This window comes from Oryctolagus cuniculus, chromosome 11 (assembly GCF_964237555.1).
Source record: "Oryctolagus cuniculus chromosome 11, mOryCun1.1, whole genome shotgun sequence".
Classification (NCBI taxonomy): Eukaryota; Metazoa; Chordata; class Mammalia; order Lagomorpha; family Leporidae; genus Oryctolagus; species Oryctolagus cuniculus.
In genome coordinates, this window is record NC_091442.1 from 71,556,494 (window position 1) to 71,574,712 (window position 18,219).

At 41.7% G+C, this 18,219-nt stretch overlaps 1 protein-coding gene across 8 annotated transcripts in view; it reads left to right on the plus strand.

The window, feature by feature from the left end:
• The first annotated feature begins 569 nt into the window (after positions 1-569).
• Positions 570-18,219, plus strand: part of CPSF6 (cleavage and polyadenylation specific factor 6) — a 32,410-nt gene continuing 14,760 nt past the window's right edge. For 4 of the 8 annotated variants that reach the window (XM_008256767.4, XM_008256769.4, XM_070052600.1 and 1 more), the window contains exons 1-6: positions 570-727; positions 9,430-9,639; positions 12,388-12,491; positions 16,671-16,816; positions 17,694-17,867; positions 17,997-18,107. In XM_008256767.4, the coding sequence (XP_008254989.1) occupies positions 668-727; positions 9,430-9,639; positions 12,388-12,491; positions 16,671-16,816; positions 17,694-17,867; positions 17,997-18,107 (805 nt within the window). In that variant the 5' untranslated portion in view covers positions 570-667. The remainder of the gene's footprint in view (positions 728-9,429; positions 9,640-12,387; positions 12,492-16,670; positions 16,817-17,693; positions 17,868-17,996; positions 18,108-18,219) is intronic. The other 4 variants (XM_008256770.4, XM_002711322.5, XM_070052603.1 and 1 more) reach the window with 1 other exon arrangement.

Below are 18,219 nucleotides of genomic sequence, written 5' to 3' on the forward strand. Positions count from 1 at the left end.
AAAACCTACTGCAGAGCTAAGCAGGGAAAAAAATGAAGGAGGGAGACGGGAAAGTGGCCAACGACGCCTGGCGAAGGAGACACAAACTGTATGCAAATAGCTCAGACCACCAACGGGTCCGTAGCGTGCACCAGGCAGAGCCGAGTGCTGCCCCGGTAGGATGCAGGAGGACATCGCTCCCCGTCTCTCGGCGCTCCCAGTGCCCGGAGCGTACGCTTCGTATTTGCGCGTGGAATGCGAACTTCCACCACTGCTAGAAGCCCTGAATGTGAGAAACGTAGGAAAAACGGAGGATCGAAAAAAAATTTTTTTGGGGGGGGAACCATTCGAGGGTGCCAGGAGCCACGCGAAAAGGCGGTCTCTGGAAACCAGCGGTATAGGCCGGCAGCGGAGGGACACGAGTTGTCCACGCCGCGCCCCCTCCCCAGCCCAAACCCCACGCACAAAACAAACGGCCGCAGCCGTCGGGAGGAGGCGCAGCTCCTCCTCCCAGTCCGCACAGCGGCCCCGCTGCAGCGCCCTCGCCGCCCGCCGCCCCCGCCTCGGTCCCTCGGGCCTCGGAAGTGACGCAGCGCGCCCCGCCCCCGCCGCCAGATCCGCTGCTGCTGCCGCGGCGGGCGGATCTGCAGGAGGCGGCAGCGGCGGCGGCGGCCGAGGCCGAGGGAAGATGGCGGACGGTGTGGACCACATAGACATTTACGCGGATGTGGGCGAAGAGTTCAACCAGGTACGTGTGGGCCTGGGCCCGCGCCGCCGACGCGGGCGACGCTGCGGCCTGGACGCCGCGCCGGGGGCCCGCCGCGGGCCGCGAGCCGACGCTGCTGCAGACCGTGCGCCCTTGCCGCCACTCGGCCCCGGCGCCCCCCTCGCCCCCTCGTTCTACCGCGTCGTTTCGCGGGCCGCGGGCGCTGCGAGCCGCCGCAGGGCCTGGAGCGCGGTCGCGGGCCGCCGTGCAGGCGCCGCTGGCCCCTCCCTCGCCGCCGCGGCCTCGGGGCTCCCCATTGTTGGCGGCGGCCGGCGAGCGCTTTCCCGCCGCGCTAGGCCCGGGCGGCGGGGCCCGCGTGTGCGCGGCGGGGAGAACGGGCCGCCGCGCCCCCTCCCCCGCCGCCGGCTGGAAGAGGAAGCCCCGGCGGGGCGCGCGCCCGCCGCCCCTGCCGCCCCTGCCGCCTCTTCCCCGGCCGGGCCGCTCGGGCTCCGATTCCTCCCGTCGCTCCATTTTGTCTCGCTGTCCGCGCACGGCCGCCTCATGGAAGGCCGCGTTCACGACCCTTTGTATTCCGCGCGCCCCGTCTCCGGGACGCTCCCGGCCGCTTTCGGCGTGGCGCCCTCCTCCTCGTGCCCGTCCCACTTGGTGCAGGCGCCGTCGGTGCCAGCACGTTTGCAACAAGTCTTTGGATTTGGGGCGCCCGCCGCTTGCGTGCAAAAGCCCGTGCCCTGTTAATAACAGAGGAGCTTGCAGTGCATCCTAGTCTCAGCCGTTCTGGGCCTTTGTGTTGAAAATAGCCGCGGAGATAAGTGGCTGGGGCCGCGACCAGGAATTGGAGGCGCGCAGTGGGGTTTGGATGAAACAAAAAGATGGTTGCTCACGCCCAGATGAGCGTGATGAAGACGTAGACAAGGTGTAGTTTCAAAATACGGAGTGCGAGGTGGGACCCTGTTTTCGGAGGCTCGTGGTTGATCCCCCACCCCACCCCCGCCCGGGCTCTGCTTAGGGTTTGAAAGGCTGCAGGAGGAGCCGGCCAGGTTTTCCAGTGTCCCATCGGACACGGTTGCCCGCGAGAACCAACTGGCCAAGCATCCTGGGAAAGGAACTCGTTTGTTGCTGGAGTAGTGACGTTTGAGCTCCGAGCCTGCGTTTTCTCTAGTCTCATTTTTTTTTTTTTAAATACATGTATAGTGCCCAACTGCAGTGCACCCTAAAAGCTTTTTTTTATGTCTTCCAGGTCCGCATACGAAGTTTTAATATCCCCATGGTTAAAGTGGTTTTTTTTTGTTTTGTTTTGTTTTCTCTTTCCCTCCATTAACAGTTTTACAAATATGCAGACTCAGAATTACTGTTCTGTATCTTAGGAATGACTGTGTCTCTGGTTTAAGTATTAGAAAAGATATTTCCAAGTGGCTTTAAGTGTTTCCTATGCTGTTAAAGACTGTATGTGTTTAAATGTAACCCATTGTAGTCAAATGTGAAGTTTGAAAATGTGTTTTTTTTTTAAAACTATGCTTACGGTTTGAATACATGATGCCAATTACAGGTTAGAAAATTTCCTTGGGCTACACAGTGTTTTAAAGTTGGTAGACAAAGACCTCTAGGAAGTGTCTTTTATTTATCCAACGAGTATAACATTGCATCCAAAAGAGGGCCTGTAACTGCAAGCAAAGGAGCAGTTAAGTTCAAGACTATCTTGGTTGAAGAAAATACATTGCTTCACCTTGCTACGCACAGTGAAGGAAGAATTGCATGATTTAGAAACTGAGCTTTCTTCAGTGCCTCTTCATGAAATATTTTTAGGCTTTTTCATACTTAATTTATGAAAGACTTCTCGCTTATCCAGATAACTGGATGGAGTGATACTTTCTTATCCTTGTGCAGTAACTAGTGTTGAGTAAGCAGGAGGTAAGACATAAAATTTTGTGGACCTACTTTATAGATTGGCTTCTGATCTGCCTGTTGTGGTAATTCTGGTGCACAAAATGACCACGGAAGAGTTGTTGGGCATTTCCAATGGGGAAAAAAATCTTCAAAATAATTTTTCGAAATCTTATTAAAATTAAAGGTAACCACAACAGTTTTTGTGATGGGTTTATTTCATCTGTACTCCGTTATGAACCAGTTACCTTGTTTCTACTAATGGCTTGTAGTAAACTATGACATTTGATTGATAGAATGTTGTACAGTACTGATTTAACCAGTCTTTATTTTGGCTCCTATGTTGCTGTAAACATTTATAAAAATCTTTGTTTTTCCGTTGTGAACTGCAGTTTTAATGGCATTTGTATACTTTGGGATTATGTGTTGTCTGTATATTTTCCATTTTCTTGTTTTAACTGGTCATAGCTTTTATGAAATTTGTCGTCGTTTTTATGTTGCTAACGTTACTTTCACACAGTGAGACTTTCAGCAATCCTAGAAGAAACTTTATTTTGTTTGGGGATGGGGTGAAAATAAGTTAGTGAAATTGTAGTAGAGTTTCTTCTCCAGATGAATTTAAGACTAGAGAATGAAGAGGAGAAGGCACAAGGGACCCGGCTATTTTTCATGGGTGCTCTGCAGTTCTTAAATTGAAGGTCTTTGGATGTCACCGTATTGAGAGCATTTACTTCAGTCGAAGGAGAATTTGAATTACTTTCCTTTTTTAAAGAAGATTATTTATTTGAAAGAGTTACAGAGAGGAGGAGAGGCAGAGAGGAGTCTTCCATCCACTGGTTCACTCCCCAGTTGGCCGCAAGGGCCGGAGCTGCGCTGATCCGAAGCCAGGAACCAGGAGCTTCTTCCTGGTCTCCCATGCGGGTGCAGGGGCCTGAGGACTTGGGCCATCTGCTGCTGCTTTCCCAGGCCATAGCAGAGAGCTGGATAAGAAGTAGAGCAGCTGGGTCTCGAACCAGCACTCATATGGGAAACTGACACTGCAGGCGATGGCTTCACCCTCTACACCACAGTGCCAGCCTCATGAACTACACTTCTAAACTATACTTCTGTGTTACCTGAATTTGGAGTTGGATAGAAAGCAGTTCTGTGTATCAGTTTAAAGAGGATTTGTACTCAAATGTAGTACTTAGTAGGTTAATTTAAAATCCCTTTTTTCACAATTTACTCAATTTGGGAGGGGGGACTCAATGATAATTTTAAAAATTCAGCTGCTTTCTGAGTATCTGTTATGTACCCATGAGAAGTGCGGAGTTAGCTGGTATCTGCCATTGGGGCACATTGTAGTGGGTAGGGAGGATGAGAGGCACCTGCATGATTAGATCACACTAACAAGTCCTGTGTTGTAGATACTACTCCTTTATGTGTAAAATTGTTGGCAGGGGAGAGGAAAGTCGAGAAAAATTCCGTGAACTTGAGTAGATTGAGTATCCTGTATCTGAAATGCTTGAAACCAGAAGTATTTTGAGATTTTGGGTTCTCAGATTAAAGATGCTCAACCCTCCTGGTGTACATTCAAGTAGTGTGTATTTGTGCGTTTGGGGATTGGAATTTCCTAATGTTGAATTTAGTTTCCAGTCTGCCAGTCTGTACATCACTAATGAGCCGAAGCAGTGTAGGAGTTTGCCCAACTTTAAGTGTTTAGAAGTGGTGGCCAGAGGAAAGTTGATTTAGAAGGTACTGACCTAGACGTCATAATAAGTCAACTTTTATTTAGTGAATGATTTTGCTTTATATTTAACATTATACATTTACTCTGGCCAGTTTGGACAGTTATGAAAAGTAATTTTACTTGACAAGGCCAATGCAGCCTTATTTCTGTTAGTTTTCTATTCAATGTAAACTTATTTTAAGACTGTTAAGATCCAAAATAAAGCACATAGTGGTTCTTTGAGAAATATGGATAGTCATGTTTGGAGCAACTGAAAGTCTTCACTTGATTTTATTTATGAGCTCAGTTAATTTATCTATGTCTGTTGAAAAATGCAAAACCCCTATCCACTTGTCCATTCCCCAATTGCTCACAAAGTTGGACCTGGCCAGAAACTGGGAGTTGAGTAATCAATCCAGGGATCCCACGTGTGTGGCAGGAACCCAATCATTGGTGCCATCACCCTGCCTTCCAGGGTCCTCACGAGTGGGAAGTTGGAGTTAGTAGCCAGAGCCAGACATTGAATTTGGGTAATCCAGGGTGAGACATGGGCATTTTAACCAGTGTCTTAACTGCTAGGCCAAAGAGTGAACCCATAAAATGAAGTATTTTCTTTTAAAATAAGTGCAGTCAGCCTTCTGTATTCAAGGATTCTGCATCCACAGATTGAACGACTGGATTAAAAATACTCTTAAATTTGTGTCTGTACTGAACATGTACAAACTTTTTTTCCTCGTCATGCTTCTTTAAATATTACAGTATAGCAGCCATTTACATTGCACCTAGAGTATATGAGAGCATGTGTACAGGTCACATACAAATACTGTGCCCTTTTCTATAAGGGAAGTGCCAGTAGGTAAGAGGATCTCTGGAACCAGATACTGAGGGGTGGTTGTATGTATTAGATTATCTGCTGTTGGATTTTATGTACTAGTATGTTACTCCCTTGGTGTAGAATAAGTTTTATAGCTGCAAAATAAAAATTTTCCCGTTTATATTCTCAATTACATCCCAGTTAAAAAGCAAATAGGAGGGACATTGGTGCAGTGTTGTGATATAGCAGGTTAAGCTGCCACCTGTAATGCCATCATCCTATATGAGCACCGGTTTGAGTTCCAGCTGCCCCACTTCACGTCCAGCTAGCTCCCTGCTGATGTGCCTGGGAGAGCAGCAGAAGATGGCCCAAGTGTGGCATCCTGCCACCCATTTGGGAGACCCTGTTGGAGTTCCTGTCTTCTGGCTTTGGTCTGGCCCATCTCTAGCCATTGCAGCCATTTGGGGAGTGAACCAGCAGGTGGAAAATCTCTTTGTTCTCTCTCTGTACCTGTCTCTTTCAAATACATAAACAAATCTTTTATTTTTTGATTTAATTATGTATTTGAAAGAGTTAGAGGAAGAGGCATAGAGAGCGAGAGAGGTCTTCCATCTGCTGGTTCACTCTACAGATGGCCGCAGTGGCTGGAGCTGCTACCATCCAAAGCCAGGAGCTTCCTCCGGGTCTCCCATGTGGGTGCAGGGTCCCAAGGACTTGGGCCATCTTCTGCTTTCCCAGGCCATAGCAGAGAGCTGGATCAGGAGTGGAGCAGTCAGGTCTGGAACCAGCGCCATTATGGGATGCTGGCACTGCGGGTGGCAGCTTTACCTGCTATGCCACAGCGCCAGCCCCAGTAAATAAATGTTTAAAAAGAAACATACAGGGATTTTTAATAAAGTGGCCTTTACCTTGTGTTATTAGTGATATTATACCATGCATGCATGCATCATATTGCTATAATTTTAGGACTACAAAAGCAGTGTTGCTGGGGCCCACATTGTGGTATAGCAGGTGAGGCAGCCACCTGGAACGCCAGCATCCCATATGGGAGCCAATTCATGTCCTGGCTGTTGACTTCTAATCCAGCTCCCTGTAAATGTGCCTGGGAAAGCAGCAGAAGATGGCCCAAGTTCTTGGGCCCCTTGCTACCCACAGAGGAGGTCCAGAGGAAGCTTATGGCTCTTGGCTTCGGACCAGCACAGTTCTGGCCATTGTGGCTATTTGGGGAGTGAACCAGTGGATGGAAGATGTCTGTCTCTGTCTCTCTCTCAACTCTTTCAAATAATCATTAATTTTTTAAAAAAAAACATGGTTGGGCCTGTCAGGGAGAACGAAGAAAACTTTGATTGCTATAACAAGGTAATTCTAATAATAGCTTGCAGTATATCTGTGATATTAAAATTTTATGGGGATGGGTGTTTGGGGAAAATATCTGAAATAGCTCTTTGGAGGAAAAGAGTGCTAATTATAAGAAGACTGAAAAACATTTCCTTAAGAGCCCTCATAGGATTTTGGTCATTTTTACTATCTAACTTATTTTTAGATGCTTTCCTTAATTTGACAAAAGCTATTTTTATGTCATGTAAAACATAATCTTGTATTGCAAAATCTTGAGTGGATACCTTACCTTTACAATGGCTGTAGTGATTTAGAATGGGAGGCATTGAAAAAGACAAGTGAATTTTTTCAACAAACTGTAAGAGCTATTGCTAACTGGAAGTTAGGTATAATGCTCTACTTTATTAGGAAATAAGCTAGCAAAAAGTAGGTAAGATTGGGCTGCATCGGGCGTCTAAAATAATTAAAGGGGTGATGTTGATATTTTCTTGTTTCTGAATGTTTTTAAGAGTAGTAATTGAAAAGCCCCTTTACGTAGTAGGCTTTGATGCTATTGACTGTTTTTTCTCTTTGACAAAGTATGGACTGTTATTTTTAGTGTATTCTGTAGGTTTTCAGAGCTTTCTGTGATACACATTTTGCATAATATCAGAATATGCATGTTTTCTCAATATCAGTGAAGTAGCAAAAAAGTAAGGATGTGTTCTGTATTTTTTTAATGTAGAGGATAAGCATGATAATGAACCTGAAAAAGGAAGATTACTGATACTACCAAAGAGTGTGTGCTTTGAGTTGCATTTTTAGTAATGGTGACAAATGTATTCAGATTCATTAATATTTTCCACCAAGTCCAAATGTATTCCATTGGGGCTAGTATAGGAGTACAGGCTCTGGCCTTGGAACAGAGTGAAGCTAACTAGTCCACATGGAAATCAAACTCCAGGACCATGGTCTCAATTAACATCGTACTTCAACAAATTGGAAGCAGTACAACATCTGAACAGATTGGCCGATTCTAAATATTAGTAGAATCATGTCAATATGGAAAATTGGTTGAACCTAGGAATTCCCGGACTTAAAAAATAGTAAGTGATTGTTATGCACCAGGTTAGTGTAGCTGCAATTAATGCTTGTAAATTATTGTCTGGTTGTGTAAACATTGCAGATTTAAAACTAATGAAACAAATATCAAGCAATGCCTTAATCCGGTTTATATAAGTAAAAGTTTAAATACTTTTCATCATGCTATTAATAACCCTTGAATTCTTTTTTGCTCTCCCTCAGACCGTATTTTGTGATTGTAATCTCTGCTGAGGAGGATGGAAACACAACTCCCTTTGAATAGTAATAATAATTCTCCTTGAAGTACAGATCTGGATTGCAAGAGAGTTTAAAAGTGCCCACTACTCTTTGTGGAAAGCCTTTTTGTTTTTTAAGTGTATGGAGCCCGTGCTGCAGCTACAGCATCTGAAGCTTCAGCTACACTGAAACTTCATAACAGAACTTATCTTGCTTTATCTGAATTTTTACTGTCACTGCAATTTGAGCATGTTACTTTGTTTAATAGAAACTCGTGTCTTAGAGATTATTTTGGTGTTTCTGTATAAACAAAATAAAACTATAGCATTATTCAGTGTGGTCTTAGTTTCTGCCCATTGCTAAAGATGGTTTTATTCTCTGATTATACCTTGAGGTCTTGGGCCCCTTAATGACATAAATCTTACAGACATTCTACCTCATAACAAATAAAATGGTTATACAAAGATTCTATTACATAAAGTAAATTTGGTAAATCATTTGTGTATAAGATGACATGAAAATTACTTTATATACTGTTACCCTTAGACTTTGTGTATGAATGGTATTTGCCCTTAACAGCTCTCTTCTGAATAACAAAACAGTATCCATGCCCCTTGGGGCCGTAGTAATTCCTTGTTGATCTGTTTGCCATCATATATAACAAATGCTTTCTGTGGTCATTTTCTATCCTTGTACTGGCCCCTAAAACAAGTAGCAGCTTGTTATGTGCCATTTATTTAACAGTTCCTTAATTGTGTCATTGGGAGAGTATATTAATTATCTGACCTCTTGTAATTGTCTTTTTTCTTTAATATCTCAATTATTTTACCTCTATGAACAAAATAGTTCACACTGATTTAAGTGCTTAGTCTTGAAGAGGGAAGAAGATGAAACTGGAGTTTTTTCCTTTGTTGTAAGCTAATGACCCAGAAAGGATTACCAGAGTCAGTTAATTGGTGTTGAGTGTATTCTGCTAATACCTACATTTTATTTTTTTTTGTACTTATTTACAAGTTGAGCCCCGTTTTCCATTTTTTTCTTTTTCTCAGGTATCTATTTTATTTTCCTCCTGTTGCTTATCATTTAGGTATATAAGTGATATCCACTAGCATTGCTTTAATTCTGCTGGTGACACTCAAAGATGGCACAGTTTTACTAAATCCTTATTCTTTTCACTCTTTTGCTAATTTACTTGACTAGATATCTAGAAAGTCAGGTAAGCATCAGCTCTTTGTTGACTGAGAATAATAGAATAATTGCAAGATACTAATTTGCATACATTTACCTGTTTCATTTATTGTTTTTTCCTTGTTCGTTTATTAACATTTTGAGTCATTTACATACCTGCATTGCTTTATCTCTTTCCTATGGCCAGCTCACTGTCCTTTTCTGTAAAACATAGCTTTCTCAAGGTTGGGAAACAAGATCTGAATACTATAGAAAATTATAGTTGTATTTTTTTCTGATCAAATATTAAGGACCCATAATGGCTCTGGGATTTTTTGGTGTGTGATATTTTTATATCACATTTTCTTTAAAAGCTCATCTATTTATATTCATTTATTTTTACTTGAGTATTTTACTTCTATTAGATTTTTTAAACAGTTAAATGAATTTATATTCAAATTTGTTTAATGGTAATATGACTCTTGTATAATTTAGAGCATTGTTTCTGTACCTCAGGAAGCAGAATATGGTGGACATGATCAGATAGATTTGTATGATGATGTCATCTCTCCATCTGCAAATAATGGCGATGCCCCAGAAGATCGAGATTACATGGATACTCTCCCGCCAACTGTTGGTGATGATGTGGGAAAAGGAGCAGCACCAAATGTTGTCTATACGTATACTGGAAAGAGAATTGCATTGTATATTGGAAACTTAACATGGGTAAGTAAAGTTAATACAAGAATTAAATTATTAGTAATTTATTTTCCAACTATTTTAGTAGTAATGTTTTTGTCCAATTTTTTTAAAAAAGATTTATTTATTTTAAAAGAGTTAGGGGAAGAGACTGGAATCTTCCGTCCACTGGTTCACTCTCCAAATGGCTACAATAGCCAGGGCTGGGTCAGATGGAACCCAGGAGCTTCAACTTCATCTCCTTCATGGGTGGCCCATAGCATTTGTGCCATCTTCTGATTTCCCAGGTCCATTAGCAGGGAGCTGGATCATAAGTGGAGTAGCTGAAACTCAAATCAGCATCCACATGGGATACTGTGAAGACTTAACCTTGCAAAGCACTGACCCCATTTGTCCAGATTTTTAAGCTAAAAATTTGAAATTATCATATTTGTTTTTCTGTATGTTTGTGCAATGAGGGGAATAGCAAGTACGTTTAAGACATTAATTCCAGTTCTTCTAGTTTCAAATTTTGTGGTCATTCAATTTAATAGACATATCAGTTAAGTAGTTAAATTATTTATTTAAGAGGTGAGAGGAAGACAGAGAACGGTCTCCCATCTGCTGGTTCACTCCCCAAATGGCCGCAATAGCAGTGTCTGAGCTGATCTGGAGCCAGAAACTTCCCCTGGGTTTCCCACACGGGTGCAGGGACCCAAGGTCTTGGGCCATCTTCTCTACTGCTTTCCCAGGCCATAGCAGACAGCAGGATCAGAAGAGGAACAGCCAGGACTTGAACTGGTGCCCATATGGGATGCCAGCACCACAGGTGGAAGATTAACCTGTGCGCCATAGTGCCAGCCCCGAGTTAAATTATTTTTGTTCTCAATTATCTTTTTGATGTTATTGCTCCTCTCAACTACAGATATCCCAGTTTATTATGAAAAATGCTGCATAAGGATCTCAAACAAGGAATCAGAAACATCAGAGAGATGACAGTATTATTCTTGTTTTTAAGATTGCAAATATTTTCTAATTCATATTACAGTTTCAATTCTCTTAATTTTGAAATCTGATTTATAGAAACACTGCCATGTATATTGTGTTTTCATTAGCTGCATGTCCAGGATAGACAAGGGCACTTTAAAAAGTTTGTGGAAAATGGAATTAACAGTATGGTTGGTAGCAAGTGGTTAAGATGCCTTCATCCTGCTGATACTGACCATGGGAAGCAGCAGTGATGGCTCAAGTTAATTAGCTTCCTGTCACCCATGTAGGAGTCCTAGGTTGGTTCCTGGCTTCTGCTGCAGCCATTGTGGACATTTGGGGAGTGAACCAGCTAACAGGCACTCTGTCATTGTTTCTCTCCTCAGTTTTTAAAAATTTAAAGGTAGGGGCCGGCGCTGTGGGTTAATTCTCTGACTGCAGTGCCAGCATCCCATAGGGGCGCTGGTTTGAGTCCGGGCTGCTGCTCTTCCAGTCCAGCTCTCTGCAGTGGCCTGGGAAAGCAGTAGAAGATGGCCCAAGTGCTTGGGCCCGTGCATCTGAGTGGGAGACCTGGAAAAAGCTCCTGGCTCCAGGCTTCAGATCAGCTCAGCTCCTGCTGTTGCAGCCATTTGGGGAGTGAATCAGTGGATGGAAGACCTTTCTCTCTGTCTCTCCCTCTCACTGTCTGCAACCTCTCAAATAAATAAATAAAATTTTTAAAAAAGAAATAACTTAAAGGTAGGTATTTTGGTACAAAATAGTTTTGGGATCCATGCATACATGGAGTCTTCAAGTTCATAAGAAATGTTGTGAAAAACAATGCATGGATTTAAAATCTTTTTGTACCACCAACTTACCTTTAAATTCCATTTTCTAAAATCTTTTTGTGTGTACCCTCCTATTTTTACTAGTATAGAATCTTAAACTTATGCACTGAAATACTCATAGAATGTTTACAGCTCTACTTAGTTTTTCATATACTTTAAAAAACCACACTTCAGAAAGGCAAATAAACTTTATACCTTGACATTTTATTAATAACTTTTTAAAAAGGTTTACGTATTTATTTGAAAGAGAGAGAGAATGCACTCGTCCTATCTGCTGGTTCACTCCCCAAATGTCTGCAATGGCCTGGCTGGGCCAGGCAGGAGCCAGGAGCTTCATCTGGGTCTCCCACATGGGCGCAGGGACCCAAGCACTTTGGCCGTCTTCTGCTGCTTTCCCAGGCACATTAGCAGGGAGCTGGATCAGAAGTGGAGCAGGCAGGTTTTGAACTAGCACCCATATGGGATTCTGGTGTCACTGGTGGTGGTCCCAATAACACTTTAAATTATTTTATTTACATTTCTTTTAAAATTAAGTGTGAGTAACTTCCCAGCCATCAGTCTCTGCCGTCTTCACAATATTGGAAACAGTAGCAGTGTAGATAACAGTGTGGTTATTGAGTAAAAATTTGAATCTTGGTTTCACCCTCTGTTAGTTTTGTGTAAAGGGCAAGCTCTTTAACCTCTCTGTTGCATCATTAACATGGGAATTATCATAGAATTTATGGGATTGCTTTAAGAGAACAAATCTGTCTTATCTCTGAGGGCATGTATCTTTTAATTTCCAAAAAGTGTTACCAGAGAATGATTCTTGTGGTTTTGTGCTATTTAACATTGGAAATTGACTGGCGGTAGCTGTACTTTATCAGCATTGAATATCCATTTTCTCTCTCTTCCCCCCCCCCCCCAAGTTTACCTTTAAAAACTAAATTCAAAGAATAAAAATCTTAATGTCTTAATGGTTGATGGGTAAAATGTCTTGCAGTGGACAACAGATGAAGACTTGACTGAAGCAGTCCATTCTTTGGGAGTAAATGATATTTTGGAGATAAAATTTTTTGAGAATCGGGCAAATGGCCAGTCAAAGGGGTAAGATCTTGCTTTCTTTATTTCCTAATATAAGTAGCTAGTGATTACAGTTTATAAGTTAACTTTCCTTAAAGTTAATGCTGATTACACATGTGTGGAACAAATGATTGTCTACATTGGAAGGAGGATCGTGGGCCAAGAGTCATACTCAAAACCAATGGAGTTGATTATGTGGACAGTTTAGGCCTATATTCCTTTCTAATTATCCTGAGTTTTCTCCATCTACGGTTGAAATGAAATGACAGTTTTAAGAAGCATTACTCCCTGTGGTTAAGAGATGGGGGAAGATGGGCAGCTGGAGAATACTGTGAGTAACATGAATGTTTTGCCTTTTTTTTGTTTAAACTACTAAACTATGCAAGTGAAGTAGGATCATTATGTAAAAAATAACAAACTACAAGATATCCAAAGTAAGAAATGCAATGCCATAATCTCATTATCCATAGATAGTCTTAGCATTTTACTGAATTTACTTTTAGGTTTTTACTTAAAAAATAGTATGACAATACACGTTTCATAGCAAATATTTGTCAGTAAATAGGTATCTTTTCTAATAATGTCTAATTCTTTTCCATTGTATCTTGTATGTTACTGTAATTTACTTTGCCTTTTTGGTTATCTTGATTGTTTCTACTTTTGCCTGTTAATAAATACTGTAGCAGGCATTATTTTATAAACATTTTCAGGTGTAGATTTTAGTTTTTTTTTTTTTTTTTTTTTTTTTTTTTTGATAAATTGCCAGATGCAGAATGATAAGGAATGTTTGTTTTATATTGTTTATCATATGAGTTTATATTAAACTAAGAATATTTTCAAAATATACACAGAATCAAACCAGTTCTCACCAACTTCACTTCTACAACTTGGTACAAACCACTGTTACTTCTCAGTTGAACTTTTGCAAGAGCTTCCTTGCTGGTGTCCTTGCTTTACCCAAATTCGTTCCATTCTTCTAAATTGCATGGGTGATGTCTGACCTGCAGGCCATAGAAGGCCTACAAAACCGATTGGTCTGGCTCTGCTGAGGCAACCGCAGGCAGGATTCAAAATTCAATAATTCTATAATATGCTAATTTTTTAAGGTTATAATTTTATATGGCCCACAAATGATATTATTAATGTCCAAATGACCCTTGACAGAAAAATGGTTCCCTGCCCCTGCTTTAAGTTTAGGGCTGGCACTGTGACATAGTAGGCTAAACATTTCACCTGTGGTGCTGGGATCCGATATGGGTGCTGGTTGTAGTTCCGGCCACTCCTCTTCTGATCCAGCTCTCTGCTATGGCCTGGGAAAGCAGTAGAAGATGGCACAAGTGCTTGGGCCCTTGCACCCACGTGGGAGACTTGGAAGAAGCTCCTGGCTCCTGGCTTCGGATCAGCACAGCTCCGGCCATTGCGGTCGTTTGGGGAGTGAACCAGCGGATGGAAGACTTGTCTCTCTGTCTCTCCCTCTCTCTCTCTCTGTAATTGTCTCTCAAATAAAATCCTTTAAAATAAAAGTTTAAAAAAAAGTGACCTCGGTACTTGTCTTGCTCAGAATCTTTGAATGACTTCCTTTCCCAGTCATTACCATGTCATCGCCAAGATGATGTATGATCTGTGTTTTTCTGCCCCTCTCTAACCTTATTCCTTATCACTCCTTTTTCAGCCACATTAGTCTCTTTAAGACTTTCTCTGTGCAGAACAGTACCTTCTTCTATTTGCTTTTAGTTTTTGTTTATATGTATTTCACTTCTGGGCTTATCTTTTCCCAGCAGATTGTAAGCTTCACAGGGGCGGAGATACTGTTTTGTGCACTGTTATGTCCGCAGCCTAGGATGGTACTTGGCATGTAGGAAGTGGTACTGAATAATTATTCAATAAATTAAGTAGTTTCTTAAGTGTTATGACTCAAGAAAACTCTAGATCATGTAGCAAAATCTGTTGAGTAGAATAAAGGATCTAGTTAAAGGGCTACATTAGGGAGAAAAAAATTACCCCCCATTAATCTATGCTATCTGGTAATTGTACAAATTGATAATCTTTCAGTTTTTTTAAATGCATGTATCTCCGAGATACAGTTTTCATATACTAAAATTTCACTCTTTTAAAGTGTACCATTCAGTGATTTCTAAAATATATTTATAAAGCTAACCACCATTGCCCCTAATTGCAGATCATCTCGTCTTAGAAATTCCACACCCAAATGCAGTCATAATATGTTATCCTGTGTGTCTGGCTGCTTTTACTTAGTATGTTTTCAAGGTTTATCCGTGTTGCAGCATATGTCAGCATTTCTTTCTATGGATGAGTACTTTTCCATTATTGTGGATATAGCACTTTATCTATTTGAGAGGCAGAGAGAGAGAGAGAGAGCAAGCTTCTTTCTGCTAGTTTACTCCCCCAGATGCCTGCAGCAGCCTGGGGACTGAGGCTTGGAGCCAGAAGCTTATTCCAGGTTTCCTGGAACACAACAGGTGGCAGGAACACAACTACTTGAGCCATCACCACTGCCCCTCAAGGTCTGCATTAGCAGAAAACTGGAATCAGGATTAGGAGCTTGGAGGTGAGCCTAGGCAGATGGAGCAGTTTAAAAAAAAAACAAAAACAACTCTGCTTGTTTATGGACATTTGGGCCGTTTGACTTTTGGTGATTAAGTAAAATGCCACTGTGAATATTTGTGTTCCAACTTTGACCATGTATTTTTATTCTGTTGAGTATATACCTGGGAATAGAATTACTGGATTGTATGATGAACTATAGCATCTTTCCATTGTGGCAAAAAAGTGGAAACACTCCAGATGCCCATGAATTGATGGATGGGTTTTTTAATCTTGTAGCTCTGCAATGAAATTTTACTCTGTCAGAAGAAGAAATGCAGTGGTAACAACATGGATAGTACGTGAATACATGCTAAGTGAAAGAAACTGGTCATAAAGGACCACGTAGTGTGTAATTCTGTTCACGTGCAGTGTATGGAACAGGCAAATCCCGAGAGAAAGACTGGGGGAGCTCCCATCCATTTGTTCATTCCACAAATGCACAGTGGCCCTCTTCTGGGGCTGAGACTGGAAACTGAATTCAGGTCTCCCATTTGCATGGTGACTTAGGTCACTTAGGTCATCATCACTGCCTTCCAGGATCTGTGTACATGAGCAGGAAGCTGGAGTCAGGAACTAGAGATGGGTCTCAAACCCAAGTACTCTGATAAGGAATGTGGGCATCTTGACCACTAGGCTAAACACTTGTCCCAAATTAGACATTCTGACTGACTTTTATAATAATTTATGAAAATATTTTATAGAAAATGAAGTGAATTTTATAGCTTTAAGAAATATTTTCAGGAGCTGGTATTGTGGTACAGTGGGTTAAGCATCCACTTCAGATGCAGGCATTTGTAATAAGCACCAGTTTGAGTCCCAGCTGCTCTGATTCCCACCCAGCCCCATGCTAATGCACCTGGGAAAACAGCAGAAGATGGCCTGAGTACCTGGGCCCCTGCCACCCATGTGGGAGTGCTGGATGGAATTCTAGGCTCTTGGCTTGAGTCCGGCCCAGCTCTAGCCATTGCAATCATTTAGGGGAGTGAAACAGTGGATGGAAACTATTTCTCTCCTCTCTGTCTGTCTCTCTCTCTGTCTCTGTCTCCATCTCCCCTCTTCCCCCTCCCTCTCTCACACTCCCTCCATAACTCTCTTTATCTGTAACTCTGCATTTCTAATAAATATTAAAAAATTTTTTCAGTTTTTTTTTTAAATTAGGTAAAAGTAAATTCAGACCATTTCCTTTTCAATAAATGTAATGTGTAATATTGGGCTGATGTTGTGGCTCAACAGGTTAAGCCACTGCTAGTGACAGCTGCATCTGTTATGAGTGTCAGTTTGAGTCCCAGCTACTCTGCTTCCAATCCAGCTTCTTGCCAGTGTGTCTGGAAAGGCAGTGGAAGATGGCCCAAGTACTTGGGCCCCCACAGCACATGTACAAGACCAGGATGGGGTTCGTGGTTCCCAACTTCAGCCTGGCCCAGCCTTGCTTTAGGGATCATTTGGGGAGTAAACCAGCAGATGAAAGCTCTGTCTCTCTCTATATGCCTTTCCTCCTTATCTGTTGCTCTACTTTTCAAATAAATCCTTTTTAAAGATAGCTGTAATATTAATCCCTCCTCACTTTCTGCCCTCACCCCTTTAAACATCTTTTAGGTTTGCCCTCGTTGGTGTTGGATCTGAAGCATCTTCAAAAAAGTTAATGGATTTGTTGCCTAAAAGAGAACTTCATGGTCAGAATCCTGTTGTAACTCCATGCAATAAACAGTTCCTGAGTCAATTTGAAATGCAGTCCAGGAAAAGTAAGCAATTCCCCCCAGAGGCTTTTATTCAAATATGTTCATTTTAACCAGTTAGTAGCATGTATTAGATGTTATTAGGGAAATCATTGTAATAGTTCATTGGGGAATCACCCCAGAAAAGGTCCTGTTTTAATTTAACCACTGATTATGATTGTGGGCCCATGTACAGAGAACCAGCTCCGTTCCATTTTCTTCCTGATGTCACAGACCTGCTACTATGCAACAGTGTTCATGTTCAATAGTGCTGCCATTCTTGTCCTGTCATTCTCATCTCAGAGAAAAGATCTAGATTCTAATTCTTAGATTGGAAGAAAGCTATATGGATGTGTGTTATGGTGTGGGAGACCACTGATAACCAGAAAATATTTGTTGATTTTCTGCTTGGCACCAAGACCTTTCACCACTTGGTAAAGTGAGTGTAGAGAAGACTTGCATTGCACACACCAAATATTATCATTGAAAGCAATAAGATGGATGACCCTGCAATTCACAGAGATTCAAGTGGTTGTTTTTCTTTTAGTGTTTTAGCACTTAAGACATAACTGAAGAATATGTTACAAATTTTAAATGATCTCTTTGCTACTGAAATTAAGATTTCTGTTGAAGAATTTCAGTCTTGGCTGCTGCAGAGTACTGGTATTTTGAAAGTGATTCATTTAATCATTGGAAATATATTTAAACTGGTATTTTGAGACTTAAATAGATGTGATTGTTTTCCTAACCAATACTTTTTATGTAGCTTGCACAGGCCCAAGGCATCTGAAAGTTAATATATAGCGTAAATGGACTTTGAGGTAGAATTGTTTCTAGTAGCAGTGGTTACATTTCAAAAAGCTGTTCTAATAAGTGCTATTTATGAGTATTTGGATATTTGCAGCTACACAATCAGGACAAATGTCTGGGGAAGGTAAAGCTGGTCCTCCAGGAGGCAGTTCACGTGCAGCATTTCCACAAGGTGGTAGAGGACGGGGCCGTTTTCCAGGGGCTGTTCCCGGTGGGGACAGATTTCCTGGGCCAGCAGGACCAGGAGGGCCACCCCCTCCTTTTCCAGGTAAAATTTTACTTAAATTACCATGGATAAAACATGTCTACCTAATACCTCTTTTCCTTTTCTCTCTTTTTCAAGTAATGCATTATTAATGTGACTTACTCTCCTTGTTATGCTATTTTTGGAATCCAGGAAATTTGATCAAGCATCTTGTTAAAGGAACTCGGCCTTTGTTCCTGGAAACTAGGATTCCATGGCATATGGGGCACAGCATAGAGGAAATACCCATTTTTGGCCTAAAAGGTCTTTATTTTTCTCCAAACTTGCTTGACTTATATATAGAATATTTACATCAGTCTTATTTTCTTACCTCTTAAAAATCCTTTCAAGACCATTTTTCCTCGTTTCACTTTCT